This window comes from Taeniopygia guttata, chromosome 18 (genome assembly GCF_048771995.1).
Source record: "Taeniopygia guttata chromosome 18, bTaeGut7.mat, whole genome shotgun sequence".
Classification (NCBI taxonomy): domain Eukaryota; kingdom Metazoa; phylum Chordata; class Aves; order Passeriformes; family Estrildidae; genus Taeniopygia; species Taeniopygia guttata.
In genome coordinates, this window is record NC_133043.1 from 5,164,731 (window position 1) to 5,183,919 (window position 19,189).

Here is a 19,189-nt window from a genome sequence, read left to right on the forward strand (position 1 = left end):
TGGGGCTGGCACAGCCCCCTGTCCCTGCCACCCCCTGCCCTCCCTCTGCCTAGAGCTGGGCCCTGTGCAGCCTGTGCTGTGCTCCAGCTGTGCCAGCTGTGCCCTGCTCAGCCCGTGCTGTGCCCCAGCTGTGCCCTGCTCAGCCCGTGCTGTGCCCCAGCTGTGCCAGCTGTGCCAGCTGTGCCCTGCTCCCCCTGGGCTGATCTCAGCTGGGCTGTGGCTGCTCCATCCCCATCCCGGCAGGTGCCAGCGTGTGCCAGTGCCCGATGGAGCAGCCCTGCCCAGCCCAGCTCTGCTCTCTGCAGGGTGGCAGCAGCTCCGAGCCCCAGCAGAGGCCGCCTCGGGCCTGGTTAGTGGCAGGGGGTGGCAGTGCCATGGCACGGGGGTGGCAGTGGTGGGAATTGGGCGGCCCAGGAGTGCTGGCTGGGCAGGCAGGGCTGCAGCTCCATTAGGGAGCGGCTCAGAGAGCCCCGGCTCCATCAGCCAGAGCTGAGCATCAATAATTGAGCAGCAGGATCCAGCCCGAGAGCCGCGGCTGGGTTGGGATTGGGGCTGGGCTGGGAACTGGTGCTGGGAATTGGGGCTGGGCTGGGATTGGGGCTGGGAACTGGGGCTGGGCTGGGCTGGGATTGGGGCTGGGTTGGGAACTGGGGCTGGGATTGGGGCTGGGCTGGGATTGGGGCTGGGAACTGGGGCTGGACTGGGCTGGGACTGAGCTGGGGCTGGGAATTGGGGCTGGGCTGGGCTGGGCTGGGATTGGGACTGGGACTGGGACTGGGATTGGGGCTGGGCTGGGATTGGGGCTGGGACTGGGACTGGGATTGGGGCTGGGCTGGGCTGGGCTGGGATTGGGACTGGGACTGGGACTGGGATTGGGGCTGGGCTGGGATTGGGGCTGGGAACTGGGGCTGGGAACTGGGGCTGGGCTGGGATTGGGGCTGGGAACTGGGGCTGGGATTGGGGCTGGGACTGGGCTGGGAATTGGGGCTGGGAACTGGGGCTGGGAACTGGGGCTGGAATTGGGGCTGGAAACTGGGGCTGGGATTGGGGCTGGGCTGGGACTGAGCTGGGATTCGGGCTGGGCTGGGCTGGGATTGGGGCTGGGAATTGGGGCTGGACTGGGCTGGGCTGGAATTGGGGCTGGGATTGGGGCTGGGCTGGGCTGGCCTGGAATTGGGGCTGGGAATTGGAGCTGGGCTGGGAATTAGGGCTGGGGCTGGGAATTGGGGCTGGGACTGAGCTGGGACTGGGCTGGGCTGGACTGGGTTGATCTGGGGCACAGTTGGGGCTGAGACTGGGACTGGGGCTGGGTTGGGCCAGGCCAGCGTGGGACACGGACAGGGGGTGACACCGACCTGGCTGTCCCTACCCCTGGGGCTCTCTAGCCAAGATCCTCTTGGCTCCATCTCCAGCATGTGGCAGATTCCCTTCTCCACTGCCCACCCTTCTCCACTGCCCACCCTTCTCCACTGCCCACCCTTCTCCACTGCCCACCCTTCTCCACTGCCCACCCTTCTCCACTGTCCACCCTTTCCCATTGTCCATCCTTTCCCACTGCCCACCCTTCTCCACTGCCCACCCACTCCATTGTCCATCCTTCCCACTGCCCACCCTTTCCCCCTGCCCACTCCATGGCCCTGGGCGGGTTCCTCTCCTGGACCTTGCAGAGCAGGGCGGTTTCTGTGCCCACAGGCTTGGCAGTGCCTGAGGGGCTCAGCTGCTGTCCCCACTGTGACCCCAGTGCCCACGGCAGGGGTGGGCATCCCAAAATGAGGGATCACGGGGACAGGAGCGGGGCTGGAGCTGTCCCCTAGTGAGGGGCTGATTTCTGTGGCTGCTGGCAGGGGACAAAGCTGAGGTGCAGAGGAGGGTGGGGGCCAGCCCGGGTCACTGCAGCACCCTGGGTCACTCCAGCACCCCGGCTCACTCCCCACTCAGCTGCCTGGGCAGGATTTACACTTCCCTGTGTCATCCTTACACATCCTTTTGTCAAAAATTCAGTGATCTACCATGAAAAAACCCTCTGGAATGTCACCAGAGGTGTCTGCACTCTTCTTCCAGTAACAGCTGGCAGAGAGCAGCAAATGCATTTTCTGGGAAGAGCTTCTTTTGAGCAGGTTTTGCCTTAACTCAGGTCCCATTTTGCAGCAGGAAATGGAGCTGGCAAAGCCATTTTCCCCATCTCCAGAGTGATTTATCTGCTGGCTGATGGCAGATCTCCCCTGTGGCAGAGCTGTGCCTGACCAGGAGCGCTGCAGGGCACCGGTGCCCTGTGCACATCCAGGCCCTGGCCCAGGAGCCCTGGCCAGCCCCTCCTGCCAGGCTGGAGCCCAGCAGGGTCTGGAATCCCCCGTGGGGTGCCCGAGGGCACTCAGGGCTTCAGAGAGGAGCTGGGAAATATTCCTGGCGGGCAGGAAAGCCTGGGGTCACTTCACTCAACTCTAAGGTGTGGAGACTCATAGGAAACCCTCCTTGGATGCCTCAGGGCTTGGAGCTGGCAGCCCCTGGCACATCCCAGGGTTTAGGTGGCTGCTGTGGCTCCTCAGGGGTCCCTGTGGAGCATCTCCTTGGGGACAGCTGGTGGCTGTGGCTGCTGGGGTGAGGTGCCACCTCCAGCCGATGCAAGGGCAGGTCCCGAGGTGTTCCTTGCCCCTGGAATGCCCAGCCTCCGCTGTGGTGGCCCCGAGTGACCGCACTGAGCCGCGGTGGCCCTGGTGGGGACAGGAGCTGGAGCTGGCCCGGAGCTGCTCCTGGGGAATCGCACCCCAGGATGCCCGGGCAGGGTTAAATCCTGGGGAGGGTTAAATGGCAGCTTCGAGCCCATCCCCGCAGCTCAGACCCATCCCCGCAGCCCCGATCCCATCCCCGCAGCTCGGACCCACCCCCGCAGCTCGGACCCATCCCCACAGCCCCGATCCCATCCCCACAGCTCGGGTTCCATCCCCGCATCCCCGAGCCCATCCCCGCAGCCCCGAGCCCATCCCCGCAGCTCGGGTTCCATCCCCGCATCCCCGAGCCCATCCCTGCAGCCCCGATCCCATCCCCGCAGCCCCGAGCCCATCCCCGCAGCCCCGAGCCCATCCCCGCAGCTCCGAGCCCATCCCCGCAGCTCGGGTTCGATCCCCGCAGCCCCGAGCCCATCCCCGCAGCCCCGAGCCCATCCCCGCAGCCCCGAGCCCATCCCCGCAGCTCGGCGCTGCTGGACCCGCCCGGGGAGCCCCTGCTCGGGGGGCTGGAGCTGTGCAGCCCGGCAGAACCTGTTCCTCCAGGATGTGCGCATCCTGCCGCTCCCCCACCCCAGCAGCCGGCTGCAGCAGGACTTTGGGGTCCCCTGGCAGCTCAGGGGTGCCGGTGCCTCCCCAGCCCGCGGGCAAAGGCGGCTCGGGAGGCAGCAGGGGCAGCCCAGAGCCTTTATTCCATCAAACCCCTGCTGCAGGCTGTGCCCTTCCTGCATGTGCGGCTCTGGCCGCGGCTGGCAGGGCTGGCACTGCCCGGGGCGCTGGGCAGGGCTGCAGAGACAGCTGATAAGGCTCCCGATCTCCTGACAGCGGCTTCAGAGTCCAGGAACCTCGGAAACCTCATAGATCCTCTCGACATGATTGTCTATTTGCAGGGGAAAGAATGAATCCGTGTCCCACTGTCCACCCTTCAGGGGGTGTCCACCCTTTAGGGGGTGCCCATCCTTCAGGGGGTGCCCATCCTTCAGGGGGTGCCCACCCATCAGGGGGTGGGTGTCCATCCTTCAGGAGGTGCCCACCCTTCAGGAGGTGCCCACCCTTCAGGAGGTGCCCACCCTTCAGGGGGTGCCCACCCTTCAGGGGCTGTCCTGAGCAGCTGTGCCAGTGTCCCCAGCACAGCAGGGTGACACAGCTCCCTCCGTGCTGGCTGTGCAAGGGCAGCACAGCAGAGTCCTTGTGGGGGGCTGCTCCTCTTCCTCTGCTCCCTACTGACATCCACGCCTGTCCTTTCCTCTCTCCCTATAAACAGAGTGAAAGGAGATGTGAGAGATGTGAATGCCTTAAAAAAACCCTGATAATAGCTCAGAAATGGAAGTTCTCTTCAATAAAGATGTGTGGAATCAAAGCACTGGGACTCAGGGGCCCATTTCCCAGCAGACAGAGGCCCCAGCAGACCCTGGGGTGCCAAAGGGATGCCCAGGGATACTGAGGATCAGCCCAGCTCCAGATGTGATGAGGCTGGTAACACTGGGGCACAACAGGAGGATTTCCCCTGTCTGGAAAATCCAGACTCACCAGCAAACCCCTGGCACTGCCCTGGTCCCTGTCCTGGTGCCCGTGAGGGATCCATGGCAGAGGAGGAGTGGGAAGGAGCCCAGGCTGCTGAGAGCAGGGGCAGGGCACAGAGGGGACTCCTGCAGCCACCCCACAGCATTTTGGGGCTGCGGTTTCGGTGCTGCTGGGCCACTGGTGTCACTGGGGTGCCTGGGGAGCACAGACTGGTCAGGGAGCAGAGGCAGCTCTGGCTCCTGGTGCCCACGTGGGCTCGGTGCCATGGCCACGGGGCTGTGCCAAGCCCAGGGATCTGGAACCACCCCCAGGCTGGAGCAAACAGAGCAAGCACAAAACCACAAAACCCCAGAGGGAAAGATAAGCCCTTGAGCCAATATCTCACTGGGGCTGGGCCAGTGCTCCCAGTGCAGCGAGCACAGGGGCTTCACCCACTCCTGTTCTCCCACTGGGGCTGTCAGGAGTGGGCTCTGCCCCAGCCTGAGGGTCTGGGACAGCAGGAGAGTGAAGGAGCCACATCCCTGGCATGGGAAGGACGCTGGGGACCATCAGAGCTGCTGCTCTGGGGGTGCTGGGGTGTGCAGGGTCCCGACAGGAGGAATCTCACGGTCCCTGCCATGGGCACACACAGCTGGGAGCTCTCCCTCTCCTCCTGGGCCTGGCTGGCTGCTCCTGCCTGTGTGTGAGGGACTGTGAAGCCACCACGTCCTGCCTGTCCCTTTTGTCACCCCGAGGCAGCCTGCAGGAGGTGGGGGATGCTGAAGGCACCTCGCACACAAGTACAGACGAGTTTGGGCTTGATTTATACATGTGTGCCCACACTCACCTGCTGGGGAACAGCCCAGGTGAGCTGGGGACTGTCATGGACCAGGGGTGGCTCAGAGAGGGGAAAACCCGTGAGCAGGACAGTGCCAGGCTCTGCTTTCCCAGGCTGTGCTGGTGCTCTGGCAGCCTCTGCCCTTCCACAGGACTGCCTCCACATCCTGAACCCATCCCAGGGGTCCAGGCACAGGGCTGGCAGCACTTTTCCTTGTGGGAATCACGCTCTGCCCCTCACCATCCCCAAACCATGCCCAAACCATCCCCAAACCATCCCAAACCATCCCCAAACCATGCCCAAACCACCCCAAACCATGCCCTGGCACAGGAGCAGCCGGTCCCAGGTGCTGCCAGCGCCTTTGTCCCCAGAAGCTCTGCTCAGGAGGCTGTGCCCAACCAGCCCGGGGGCAGCAGGGACCCGTGGGGACAGGGAGCTCGCCCAGGTCCCGCTGTTGTCCCCGAGTGCCACTCCCGGGCAGGGGACAGCCCTGGGATGGTGGCAGAGCCCTGGCTGGGTTTTACGGGCTCGGCATGGCAATGAAAAAGCCCCGAGCAAATAAAGGAGGGTGTGGGCTGCTGCTGCTGCCCTTCCTTCTCTGCAGCTGCAGGATCCCACTGGGGCTTGTCCCAGCTTCTTATCCCCAGGCACATCAAGGAAATTCCTGAAGGACCAAGTGCCAAGGGCACAGGGGTGGAAAAACACCCTGGGAGCTGGTGAGGGCAAGGCTGAACTCCTGGCCTGGGCATCCTGGCCTGGGGAACAGCGTGGGCCACGCAGGAGCCTCCACTCCCAGGAAAACCCGGGTCTGTCCCCTGTGGCTGCTGCCAACGAGAGAGGAAATCAAGGGGGAAAAAGGAAACGATAAAAAGGAATCTCAGCAGTGGTGGGAGGCTTTCTTGGGATCCCTGCGAGGCAATGTCCCTGCTGGGAGTCACAGGTGGGGAATGTCACCAGCAGTGTCCCTGCCTGGACACTGGCCTGGCTCAGATGCTGGCGGTGAGCTGAGCGTGGCTGTCCTCTGACACTCACCCTGTGGCACTGGGGACATCTCCCCACCTCTGCCTCCTCTCTGCCTCCTTCTCTGCTCAAACCCATCCTCCTTGGCTGGTTCTTGCTGTGGGGCATGGCTGGGACATCCTCCTGCTGTCACCTCCTTTGCCACAAGCAGCTCCAGGCACTGTGGGGCTGCTCCTGATTGCACTTATTTCACTTATTTCACTCACTTATTTCACTTATTTCACAGGAGAGCATCCCCAGGGTGCTGGCAGGAAGGAGGACACCATCCCTGCAGCAGGACCAGGCTGCAGATACCAGGCAGGACCTGATCTCTCTGCCCCTTGGGTGGCTGCCAGACCAGCCAGGCGTGTTCCAGACAAGCCTGAGATCAACAAGGCCTAATCTCAGAGCCAAGGTTCAAGCCTGGTACTTTGTCCCCATCTCTGTGTGCTCAGCAGTTGTCACCAGGCTCCTGCCGCACATCAGAGCTGCGCCTTGGTGACACAACTTTCACTTGGATTTTCACTGCTCCCCATTGCTTGGCTGGGAGAACATTCCCTGTTGGGAAAAGCCTCCCTGCAGCACTCAGGGTGTGATGGGGGCACGCAGGAGCAGCTGGGTTTGCTCCCTCACACCTCACACAGAGGTTCTGGTGCCGGATTATCCTTTTGGCTCTCCCTGTTTGCCCAGGGTGGATGGCCAGGCGTGGCTCGTGCTCCTTGTCCCCCTGTGGCACAAAGCTGTCACAGAGAGCAGCAGCTCTGCAGGACCCTCCTCTCCCAGCAGCATCTGAGGAATTACACCCCAGACAACAGCCAGCCACAAACTGCACCAAAACCCTCCCAGAATTAACTTATCTCATCAAACCAGCTTCCTGTCCATCCTTAATCCATCCCAGAGCACTTCAAAATCTAATATTACACCTGAGAGCGCCTGCCACCAGCAGGAAGCTCTGCAGGACCTCTGCAGCCCCCACACCAGGCAAGGACCCCCAAGCATGCTGAGAATCCCAGAATCCCAGAATCCCAGAATTCACAGAATCACAGAATCCCAGAATCCCAGAATTCACAGAATCACAGAATCACAGAGTCACAGAATCACAGAATCACAGAGTCACAGAATTCACAGAATTCTCTGGGTTGGAAGAGACCTTCAAGAGCATCGAGCCCAGCCCAGCCCCAGCACAACTCAACCCTGGCACCCAGTGCCACGTCCAGGCTGTTTTAAACACACCCAGGGATGGTGACTCCACCACCTCCCCGGGCAGCCATTCCAGAACTTTATCACTTTTCTGTAAAAAACCTTTATCCTAATATCCAACCTAAATTTCCCTTGTTACAGCTAGAGGCTGTGTGCTCTGGTTCTGTCAGTTCCTGGAGAAGGAGCCCAGCCCCAGCTGAGCACAGCCACCTTTCAGGAGCTGTGGGGAGTGCTGCGGTCACCCCTGAGTCTCCTTTTCTCCAGGCTGAGCCCCTCCAGCTCCCTCAGGGGTTCCTCACAGGGTTTGTGCTCCCAGCCCCTCTCCAGCCTCGTTGCCTGCTCTGGCCACGCTCCAGCATCTCCCACCCCACCATGCCCAGCGTACCTGTGCCCCCGGCCCGTGGGGCTGCCTGGCTCCTGCCCTGGTCTCTCCTGGGCGCTGCTCACCCGCGGGGCGATGCTCTGGCTCCTGCCTGGCAGGAGGTGCCCACGCTGCCGCCGTGGCCGGGGCTCAGCGGCCCTGCAGCTCCCCGAGGGGCACCTCGATGTTGAAGGTGTACCAGAAGACCCAGAAGACCAGGCTGAAGGCCAGCAGCAGGGCCCCCCCGTAAACGAAGAAGTCCCAGGAGCTGAGGGGAGCCGAGATGCCCAGGAGGAGGAAGAGCAGCCCCAGGGCGTCGCAGAGCAGCCCCAGCAGGGCGATGGCAGGGCAGCGCCCCAGCAGCCTGGCCGTGCCCCGCAGGGTGCCCATGGTGCCACCCCGAGCCCCTCAGCGCGGCGGGGGCAGCAGCATCCCTGCCTCGCTTGTCCCCAGCCTGCGCTGTGCTGCCAAGAGGAAGTGCAAATGTCACAGCACACCTTGCAGAACCCTCGGCAGCAGCCAGCTTTAACCGTTTCATGGCCCTGCCCCTGCGGGCACAGCCCGGGGGGGTCCGAGGGAGCCCACCCCGGGTGCTCTGGGCCCACCCAGGGGCAGCGGCTTCCCATCTGCTCTGTCCCAAAGGTGCAGATCTGCCCCAGCCCCAGCCCTGGGATGGGACACCCAGATTTGTCACTTCTGGGATGGGAGACCCAGGTTTGTCACTTTTGGGATGGGACACCCAGATTTGTCATTTCTGGGATGGGAGACCTAGATTTGTCACTTTTGGGATGGGACACCCAGGTTTGTCATTTCTGGGATGGGGGACCCAGATTTGTCACTTTTGGGATGGGACACCCAGATTTGTCACTTCTGGGATGGGAGACCCAGATTTGTCACTTTTGGGATGGGACACCCAAAATTGGCACTTTTGGGATGGGAGACCCAGATTTGTCACTTTTGGGATGGGACATCCAGATTTGTCATTTCTGGGATGGGACACCCAGATTTGTCACTTTTGGGATGGGACACCCAGGTTTGTCACTTCTGGGATGGGAGACACAGATTTGTCACTTTTGGGCAGCATCCACAGTGGGAGCATTTAGTATATAAATGTAATATAGTATAGGTTTAATAAAGCAATCCTTCAGCCTCCTGATCTGGAGCAGACACCATCATTTCGTCCCTAAGCTGGGGTTTGCTGCATTTTTACTGTCCCTTCCCCGCTTCCCATGTGCCCAACATGCAGTGTGGAAACAGGAAGGGCTTTTTGGGGTTCTGAACTCACTGTGGGCACCGGGAGCCCCCTGAAGTGTTTACTCTCACTGAGGACAGGGAAAGCTGCTGGATTTTGGTGAGCGAAGGGCAAGTGCAGCTCGTCCTGCTGGGACCTCACCCGCTGCCCAGGTGGGAGGAGCAGGAGCAGCAGTCGGGGTGCAGGATGGCCTGGCCGTGATCCAGGCACGGATCCAGCCCTGCAGCATCCCAGGGGAACCTGGGCCACCAGCCAGTCTCAGGGGTGTGAGGGTGTGATCACAGTCGGTCTCAGGGGTGTGAAGGTGTGATCACAGTCGGTCTCAGAGGGATGTAAAGGTGTGATCACAGTCGGTCTCAGGGATGTGAAGGTGTGATCACAGTCACCAGTGGCCCCCTGCTTCCTCCCACCCCGCAGTGATTTATCCCAGCACTGACTGCCCCAAGGGCGAGTGCGACTGAGATCCTGGAATTGTGTGATGGTTTGGGTTAGAAGGGACTTTAAAGATCATCAGTTCCAACCCCCTGCCATGGCAGGGACACCTCCCACTGCCCCAGGTGCTCCCAGCCCTGTCCAGCCTGGCCTTGGGCACTGCCAGGGATCCAGGGGCAGCCACAGCTGCTCTGGGCACCTGTGCCAGGGCCTGCCCACTTCACAGGGAAAATCCATCCCTGCCCTCAGGCAGTGGGAGCCATTCCCTGGAGCCTGTCCCCCATCCCTTGTCCAAAATCTCCCTCCAGCCCTCTTTGAACCCCTTTAGGTGCTGGAAGCCAGGCAGGATGGAGCTCCTCGGAGAGGGGTCTGCCCCGTCTCCGGGCAGGTTTGGAGCTGTGGAAGCCCAGGAATGAGGCAGCTCAGACACCTGGAGCAGGGCGTTCTCCACCCCAGCCTGCCGGGCGGGTTTGCTGCCCGACCTTTGAGATGCAGGGGCAATGTTTCCCCTTGGAGCTGCTCTGCAGAGATAATGACTTTTGTAATGCGTTTCCTGTTCTTTTTATAGCGCAGGGAAAGCTGGCAGACCACGTCTGAGCTTGCTTCAGTCAGACATAATTATGTTTGCTGGAAAACCTGATCTTTTCTCTGAGCGTGTTTTCCTTCGGTCTGATCCAGAGCATCACAGCAGGATTCAAAGAGGCTTCAGTGGGAGCACAGAGGAATAGCAGGGAGCAGGCAAAGGGGCTTTGGAGGTGCGTGGGAACAGCCCAAGGGTGGGGACTTCCCCATGGGCTGGTGCAAGGTCCATCCAGCCCAGCCCTGCCCAGCAATGGCAGGAGGACACAGCAGGGGAGCTCTGCACCCTCCTGCATCTGCTCCTCACGGACTTTTCCAGCACCCACCACTGTTGGGTCATGGAATTTAAGCGGCACATTCTTCTCTTTGCTTCTGCTGTCTCTATTTTAAAAATCTGTTGTCCATGAAACCGTTTAAATCCACGGATACTCCCTGTCCCTGCAGCCTCCCACATCCCAAGGAGGCAAAGGCTCACTGGTGCCACAGCCCAGAGGCAGGAATTAATTTCCCTGCAGCACTGTGGGGTTTTGCTGGGCCACAGCAGGGCATGAATTTTATGCCATCTCCTTAAGAAACCCTTGTAAGGAGCCCTCAGGTTATCCTGCTTCTCTCTTTCCCTAAATTGCCCCAGCTCACTTCAAGAGAGGGATACAATTCCCACTGCTGGGAGCTCCAGTGCAAAATTCCCTGCAAAAAATGCAGTGATCAGGCATTTATACCCTGTGCTGCTGGGGGGGAGCTCCCACCTTCCTCCTGCACTTTCACCTGCAGTTATCCCCCTGCTGTTAATCTGACTTTCCCGTCAGTTATTTCCCATTTATAAATTTTATTAATCTGACTTCCCCCTCAGTTATCCCCCTGCTGTTAGTCTGACTTTCCCAGTTATTCCCCTATTGTTAATCTGATTTTCCTCAGTTATCCCCCTGCTGTTAGTCTGACTTTCCCCTCAGTTTTCCTCCTATTGTTAATTTGACTTTTCTCTCAGTTATCTCCCACCTGTTAATCTGACTTTCCCCTCAGTTTTCCCCCTGCTGTTAATCTGACTTTCCCCTCAATTTATCCCCCGCTGTTAATTTGATTTTCCGACAGTTATCCCCCTGCTGTTAATGTGATTTTCCCTTAAATTCCTGTCCCTTTGCCTCCCTGTCCCACCACAGATCTGGGCAGCAAATCCTGAGCTCCCTGTGCTGGATCCTCTCCTCTGCAGGCTCTGCAGGTCCTTGGCAGTTTCCTTTGCCCTGGCAGGCTCCATCCTCCTGCCAGGCACGCTCCTGACCCCACAGAGGCGTTCACCCACACCCAAACCAGCCCCAGCCCCACTCCTTGTCCCCTTGTCCTCCCCCATCCTGAGCCAGCCCCCCTGTCACCCCACAGCAGAGATGTGACACAGAGCAGCCACGTCCCTGGGGAAGGTTTGCCTTTAATGAAAGCTCATGTTCTGGTTAGAAACGACCAGTCTGGAATCCAAGTCAATCCTCGGTGAGTTTTTATCACACACCTCACTGACCGCCTCCTTCTCCTTGCCATGGGCAGCAGCAGCTCACTCTGTCCCCTGGCAGTGCCAGCCCTGGCTGGGCACAGCTCCGTGCAGCAGGATGCATTTCCAGGTGCCCTCCATCCATCCATGCAGCGCCAGGGCTCTGCCCTGTGCCCACACCTGCAGCCAGCTGGCACCTGGGGCTGCTCCTCACCCTGCTGCCCTGTTTGCCATGCTGAACCCCGCTGCCCATCGTGGGTCTGGCTGTGGCTGCCCCAGCAGCAGCTCTGGGTGAGTCCTGGTGCCCGCTGCCAGGGCAGGGCTGCAAACAGCGGCCGGGCGTGGCGTGACACGAGGGACGGTCCCATGCCAGGTGTGGCACAGCCCCATCACCCAGCTGGCACTGCCTGCCCAGGGATGCCTGCACCAGTCAGGAAACAAAATCCAGGGCCAGGCTGAGCCTGGGGCAAAGCGACCTGCGTGCTCAAACACCCCTAATCCAGTTGTGCCAGCTGCCAGGATGGCTGTGCCACTCCAGCTGTGCCAGCTGCCAGGATGGCTGTGCCACTCCAGCTGTGCCAGCTGCCAGGATGGCTGTGCCACTCCAGCTGTGCCAGCTGCCAGGGTGGCTGTGCCACTCCAGCTGTGCCAGCTGCCAGGGTGGCTGTGCCACCTCCAGCTGTGCCAGCTGCCAGGGTGGCTGTGCCACTCCAGCTGTGCCCACACGGATCATGGAGAGGATGGAGGGGATGCCCAGGCACGCAGCCCTGGTCACAGGCTGGCAGCAGTGCCAGGGTGAGCTCCCTTCAGCCAGGCTGGGGAAGCACAGAGGTCTCAGCTCTCAGGAGGGGCACACCTGCAGGCAGGAACGGCTCCAGAAATGGGGGAGGCCCAGCAGAGACGGCCAGGAGGGGGTGGAGGTTCCTGGGAGGGGACCAGCCCCCAGCCCTGAGCACAGCTCCCACAGCTCAGAGCCTTCCCAGACACCTTCCCTTGTCCCTGCCCTGCCAGGGCCTGGGGCAGCAGGGGCTGGGACCTTCTGTAGGATCTGGCACCTTCTGTAGGAGCTGGGACCTTCTGTAGGATCTGGGACCTTCTGCAGGGGCTGGGATCCTCTGCAGGGGCTGGGACCTTCTGGAGGGGCTGGGACCTTCTGGAGGGGCTGGGACCTTCTGTAGGGGCTGGGACCCTCTGCAGGGGCTGGGATCCTCTGCAGGGGCTGGGACCTTCTGTAGGATCCGGGACCTTCTGTAGGATCTGGGGCCCTCTGTAGGGTCTGGAACCCTCTGTAAGATCTGGGAACCTCTGTAGGATTTGGGAACCTCTGTAGGATTTGGGAACCTCTGTAGGGTCTGGAACCCTCTGTAAGATCTGGAACCTTCTGTAGGATCCAGGACCCTCTGTAGGGTCTGGCACCCTCTGTAGGATTTGGGAATCTCTGTAGGGTCTGGCACCCTCTGTAAGATTTGGGAACCTCTGTAGGGTCTGGCACCCTCTGTAGGATTTGGGAACCTCTGTAGGATCCGGCACCCTCTGTAGGATTTGGGAACCTCTGTAGGATCTGGCACCCTCTGTAGGATTTGGGAACCTCTGTAGGGTCTGGCACCCTCTGTAGGATTTGGGAACCTCTGTAGGGTCTGGCACCCTCTGTAGGATTTGGGAACCTCTGTAAGGCCTGGAACCCTCTGTAGGATTTGGGAACCTCTGTAGGATCTTGCACCCTCTGTAGGATTTGGGAACCTCTGTAGGGTCTGGCACCCTCTGTAGGATTTGGGAACCTCTGTAGGGTCTGGCACCCTCTGTAGGATTTGGGAACCTCTGTAGGGTCTGGCACCCTCTGTAGGATTTGGGAACCTCTGTAAGGTCTGGCACCCTCTGTAGGATTTGGGAACCTCTGTAGGATTTGGGAACCTCTGTAGGGCCTGGCACCCTCTGTAGGATTTGGGAACCTCTGTAGGGTCTGGCACCCTCTGTAGGATTTGGGAACCTCTGTAGGGTCTGGCACCCTCTGTAGGATTTGGGAACCCCTGTAGGGTCTGGCACCCTCTGCTTCTGCTGTCTCCCGATGCTGGGCTGATCCTCCAGCAAATGAGGGAGCTTGAAGGAATTGTGGCTCCTCTCTGCCGGGGGGTCCTGCAGAACCTCCCGGGGATCTGGGCCGCTCTGGGGTTTGCCTCAGGCCAGGCTCCTCTGGGGCTGTGCTTTGCCCAGTTTGTGCTGCTGGCTCTCTCTTTGGTCTGGGGTGATGCAGAGACCTTGGGCCAGCCTGGCTGGGCTCAGCTGGAAACCCCTGCTCCTTTCTCCTGGGATGACTTGGATGAAGTACAAAGTGGATTTTCACACTGGAGACCGTGGGGGGAACACGCTGACGGGGGTGAAATCCTCTAGGGAGTACAAGAAAGTGTTTGTTTTCATGGCTGATCAACAGGCTCGGTGGAAGGCAGGGGAACCTTCTCGGGAAGGTCCTGGCTGCCCTCAGCGGTTGAAGAAGAAGGACTTGAGGCTCTGTAGGAACTGGGACTTCTGCCTCTGCTTCTGCTTCTTGCGGATGATGGGGATCCAGACCAGGCCACAGACCAGGAGCATCAGTCCCAGGGACAGGAAAGCCGGGCCAGACATCTTGTAAACCTTCTTGTTCTTGGTCAGGAAGCAGGAGAGGCTGGTGATGACCACCCCGAAGAGGAAGACGGCCGCTCCCACGGACACCACGACCACGGGCTTGTGGTAAATGTCCCACTTGCTCCTGGGGGCGCTGGTCCACACGGACTCGCTGCGGGAGCTGGTGCACAGCGTGCTGCCCGTGTCGCTGGTGATCAGCTCCCTGAGCTGCGGGGACTTCTCGCTCTCCTCAGGGCTCTTGGGGGGCACCTCCATGCTGCTGGGCTGGGAGCAGGACACCTGGCGTGGAGGAGAGAGAGCAGAGCAGGGCAGTGATGGGGGATGCAGGCTGCTTGCCTTTGCTCGTCAGTGATGCAGCCCAGGTGGAGGGGGAGGAGGTTTTGGGGGTCACTGCAGGGAAAGAAGAGCATCACACCCATGGGATGGTGGAGCAGGCAGTGGGATCCTGCAGAAGGATGGGCAGTGCCACCACTGCAGTGCCACCACTGCAGTGCCACCACTGCAGTGCCCAGCACAGCTCTCCCTGAGCACCACACAAACCTTCAGCCCACGTGGGCTTCGATCCCGAGCAGGGAACCCAGCCCCCCCTGCAGCCCCCCACGGCTCTGCTTGCTCTGCTCAGCAGGCCTGGCTCTCCAGGAGCTGGCACCTCACAGGTGATGCCAGGCTGGCATCACCCTGCCTGTGCCAGGGCAGGAGTGACCCCCGAGCCCGTCAGCCCCGGCTTTTTCCTGGAGCTGCTGATCCATGTGGGAGCCACTTCCACGTCAGGGCAGCCAGGCTGGGGCTGCAAGGCTGGCACAGCTCCAGGGGCTGGAGGAAAGCTGCCCAGAGCTGGGCCACGCTGGGCTCTGTGCCCACCTAGGGATGCTGGTGGATGGGTGCCAGCCAGCACCTCCCTCACGCCTCCAGCTGTGTCCCTGCCAAGCTCCGTGGTTACTCTGAGAGGAGACAGATGCAATTTTGTCATTCAGTGCCCCCAGCACAGCCAGTGCTGCCGAGCTGGTGCTACTGACATCTTTGGGGTGTTTCAGGTCTGCCAGGCTTGGACAAACAAGCACAAAACCAAGGCCAAGAGCAGAGGACAAGGTTTGCAGCCCTCCTGGCTGGAGTTCTCACTGCTCTGTTGAAACAGGAAAACAGGGGCAGGGCAAGGGACACATTTCTGACAGGGAATCCCAGAGTTCTTTAGGTTGGAAAAGCCCTCCCAGCCCATCAATTCCAAGCTGTGCCCCATCCCCACCTTGTCCCCAGCCCAGAGCTCTGAGTGCCACCTCCAGGAATTCCCTGGGCACCTCCAGGATGGGCATCCAACCCTCCCTGGGCAGTTCCAATTCCTGAGCTCCCTTTCCATGGGGAAATTCCTGCTGGTTCCACCCTGAGGCTGTTCCCTCTCTTCCTGCCCACTGAGGCTCTGCATGGGCAAAATCTTTGCTGCGTTGGCACCTCCACAACCTGTCCTGGGGTCACCCCAGTCCCCCCAAACCCAGCAGCTGCAGCTCTGCAGGGACGTACCCAAATCCTGAGTAATTCCAGGTGCCACCATCCACTTCACTCGGAGCATCGCTGCCTTCTGCTCCCCCTCTTCCAGTGCAGTCCAGCCCTTCCCTGAAATTTCATCCTGGCATTTGTCTTTGTCATCCTGACGTGCATCACAGAGAAGTTTTATGATCAAGTCTAACTTTAATTTGGTTTTGTGCTAGGAAATTTGCTTTATTCTCTGGAACAATCCCACACCTCAGCAGCCTGAAACTCGATGTGCTGTTCCATCCCTCGGGCATCCCTGAGTGTGCCACCCTGAGTGTGCACCCCAGGGCAGCAGCTCTGCCCCTCTGTGTGCAGAGCTGTCATGCCAGGCTGCTGCAGGAACCAGCAGCTGCCTTTCAGCGTTGCCTTTCCACCAGAGAGGATTTATTCCTCCCTTCATTTCCTGGCAGCACCACCCCTCCCACCACAATTCCCAGACCCTGCTCGTTTTCCCAGCGCTTCCTGGCAGAGCCTGCTCTTGTTTTCCATCACACTTTTACCCACTGCTGGCTAATGAAGGATCTCACTCCCTGCCCAGAGCTTGCTTGGGAGCACTGGGAGGATCTGCAGCTCTTGGGAGAGCTAATGCAATTCCAGCTGCTGCTCTGCCCCTGCTCCATCCCCAGTCCATCACCGATGAGCAGCCGGGCAGGAGAGTGCTATCGGATTTCTCCCGGATTTTTAGCCGTTGTTGGAAGCAGACAATCAGCAGATGACTCTTGGCCTCCAGAGCACGTCTCAGGTTTCACATGTGGTGGTTCTGAAGGCCTGGGCAGCTCTCACTGCTGGGGTCTCTCCTTCCCCTCTCCATCAGGGAGAGCTCCTGGGATTCTCCTCCCTTTGCTGTTCCAGTGCTATGTGTGGCAAATGTGGGCTCTGGACTGGGAAATCTCGGGGGGCTCCTTGCTGGGGACCCCAGAGGCCAGGCACAGCCCACAGAAAGTTCTGAGGAGGAGCCCAGGTGAGCTCTGCAGCCCATGGATGTGGCTCGCCCTGATCCCTGCTGGGGAGAGGCAGAGAGCCCCAGACCCTGCCAGGGCACTGCCCCAGCGCTGCTCTGCCTGCCACCAGTGCCCCAGACTGGTGGGACTGGTGTGGCAGCTCCAGGCACCTGCACAGAGCTGTGCACAGCCCTCCCCAGCTGCGGTGTGACACCGAGATCCTGCCCCACAGCCAGGGACCCCACGGCCCTCTGGGGCTTCCTGGATGGCTCCTGATGGTCTCCTGGCCAGGAGCAGCACCAGTGCCCTGCAGAGCCTTGGGCTGGGACCCAGAGGGTCCTTCAGCAGGTTTGTCCCTTGGTTTGTCCTTCAGCAGGAGATGTGCCCAGCCTGTCACCCCAGCAGGCAGCAAATCCTCTCTGGGTCCCAGCTGGGAGGAAAACAAAACCCTGGGGAATGGGGGAAAAGATTTTCCTGCTGCTCTGCAGTGTCTCAGTTGGTTTCTAGCTGGTCCTGGTGTTTATCTCAGTCCAGGACCCCCAGGGGACAGCAGCAGGTCCGTCAGGAGAAGGGGTTTGCTGCTCTGGGGGATCTGTGTGCCCATGGAACTGGAGGGGAGGAGGCTGCTGCACCCATGGACGTGCACAAACTCAGCAGAAACTTCTCCTGGGCTGTTCCTGCTGGCCAAATTCAATCACGAGTGGCTCTCAGTCAGCTCCCAGCAAGAGAAATGAACATTCAGGGACACAGCAAGGCCAGGGTCCCCGAGAAACCCAGAAAGATGAAGTCTGAGGGAGGTGGGGGACCTGTTGTGCCTCAGGTGCCACATGCAGAGCATCCCCACGGCCCCGTCTGCGTCGGGCCCTGCCCGTGGGGAGGTGTTGGGGGCACAGCACCCAAAGCCCCGAGAGGGAAAGGGCTCCAAACCCCCAGGGAACGAGGCTGAGCCCACTCCCCACGCTGTGCCTCTGCTGTCCCCGCTGTCACTGGGCTCTGGTGGCTGCAGGTGGCTGGTGGCACTCACGGTGCCCTGGGCACGCCACTGAGTGACCCCAGCACCGGCGGCTCTGCGGGGGCAGCTCGGGGCAGCTCCAGCCTTGTGCTGCTTGTGCCAGCCCCGGGAGGGCTGGGCTCTGCTGGGCTCAGCTTAGGAGGGCACGGGGAGGTTGTGGGGGCAGGAGTGGGTGCCCGAGCCCCATCCCTGTCCCTGTGCCCTGTGAGGTGAGCCAGGAGCGGCTGGCAGCTGTGCCTGCAGACAGGCTGGTGCTGCCCCAAAACCCTGCGTGCTGCCAGAGGGTCTCACCTCCCCTGCCAACCCTGCAAAGCCCCTGGGATGGGGCCAGAGGCAGAGACCCCTGGCTGGTGGAGGGCAGCTGGGCTGGGCTGGTGCCTGCATCCCTCGGGAGCAGCTCCCCAGCACTGCCAGGGGCTGGCCCAGAGCACCTCAGGGACCTGCTGGGCGAGGAAGAGCCGCAGGTGCCTCTGTGGGGCTCGGGCAGAGCATAAGCCCACCCCTCTCCCTCTCCAGCCACGGGCACCCCGCTACTTACGCGCTGAGCAGGGAGGATGGCTGCAGCCGAGGCCCCTCTCAAAGGCAGCTCACCCCGAGCCCCACATCCCTCTGGGTGTTGCCTGCTGGGCTCTGTTGAGTCTCATAAACAATGGAGCATCCCGGCCCCGATGATCTCACCAGCCCATCAGGATGGGTTTAACCCCTTGTGGCCCCGCTCCTGTGCTGGGAGGGCTGCGGGAAGGCAGGGCAGGGCTGCAGCAGGAGCCCGGCGCTGGGGGCTTGGTGCTGATCCAGCCTTGGACCAGCAGCAAGTTCCTGAAACATCTCTGAAGTGCATTTCTGCCCTCTCAGAGCAGGGAATCGTAGCCAGAGACTGCAAAGTGCTTTGAAGCTCATCAGCGAGGCATTAGAGGGATGCAAGGTATTAGCAGTTATCTATTAATTAACATCCTGAGTCCATTACAGCGAGGAGGATGGGAAGAGAGAGGCGGTTCTGGAAATACTGCTTCAATTCAGGAGCCCCCAGCCAAACTTCCACCCCCTGTGACAGCAGTGTGGTGCAGGAAGGACCCAGCAGTGCCATTGCTGCTCTCCTGGGCTGGCTTCCAGCGCTGGATCCTCCATCCCTGAGGGACCCTTGCTGGGCTGCTGCAGTGAAAAACCGAGTCTGAGCTGCAGCACGGGGCTGGCTGGAGTGGGACGGGCTGGGAAGAGGCTGTGGAGCTCTCCTGGCCATGTGCATGACCCACAGGGGTCAAGGCTGGGCACAGAGGCAGCACAAGGGGCTGGAAGGGGAAGGGAGGGTCCAGAGGGGCAGCGTGAGGGGACAGCACCTCATCCAGGTGTGGGCAGCTGGCAGGAGGACAAAACCTGGCTGAGGTCCTTCAGCTCAGCTCTGGGCAGCCCTGTGGCAGCAGTGGTGGCCAGGGGACAGGCTGTGGAGTTTTGGGAAGGGGCAGGAGGCTCCCAGCTGGGCTGAGCTCACCCCTGCTCTGGCCTCACCTGTGCATGAGTTACCTGGGCACAGTGGCCCTGCTACAGCCAGGTGAATGCTGCCCATCCATCTGGGAACCTGCAGCCAAAGGAACCGGGGGGCCAAACCTGCGCTGGGTGTGCGGGATGGAGGGGGATCCCTGTGGGATAAATGGGGGATCCCTGTGGAAAAAATGGGGATCCCTGCGGGATAAATGGGGATCCCTGCGGGATAAATGGGGGATCTCTCCCG

General features: G+C 60.9%; 1 protein-coding gene across 1 annotated transcript; it reads right to left on the reverse strand.

Moving 5' to 3' along the window:
• Window positions 1-13,247: 13,247 nt before the first annotated feature.
• Window positions 13,248-18,124, reverse strand: PIRT (phosphoinositide interacting regulator of transient receptor potential channels). Its single transcript, XM_030287607.4, has 2 exons — window positions 18,002-18,124; window positions 13,248-14,262 (listed from the first exon to the last, which is right to left on the reverse strand). Exon 2 carries the CDS (start codon window positions 14,236-14,238, stop codon window positions 13,840-13,842), a length of 399 nt encoding a protein of 132 aa, XP_030143467.1. The 5' UTR covers window positions 14,239-14,262; window positions 18,002-18,124; the 3' UTR covers window positions 13,248-13,839.
• Window positions 18,125-19,189: the final 1,065 nt, after the last annotated feature.

What these genes read in the sequence shown, in the direction of transcription:
- PIRT (XM_030287607.4), bottom strand. Translation starts at nt 14,238, where the DNA reads ATGGAGGTGCCCCCCAAGAGCCCTGAGGAGAGCGAGAAGTCCCCGCAG.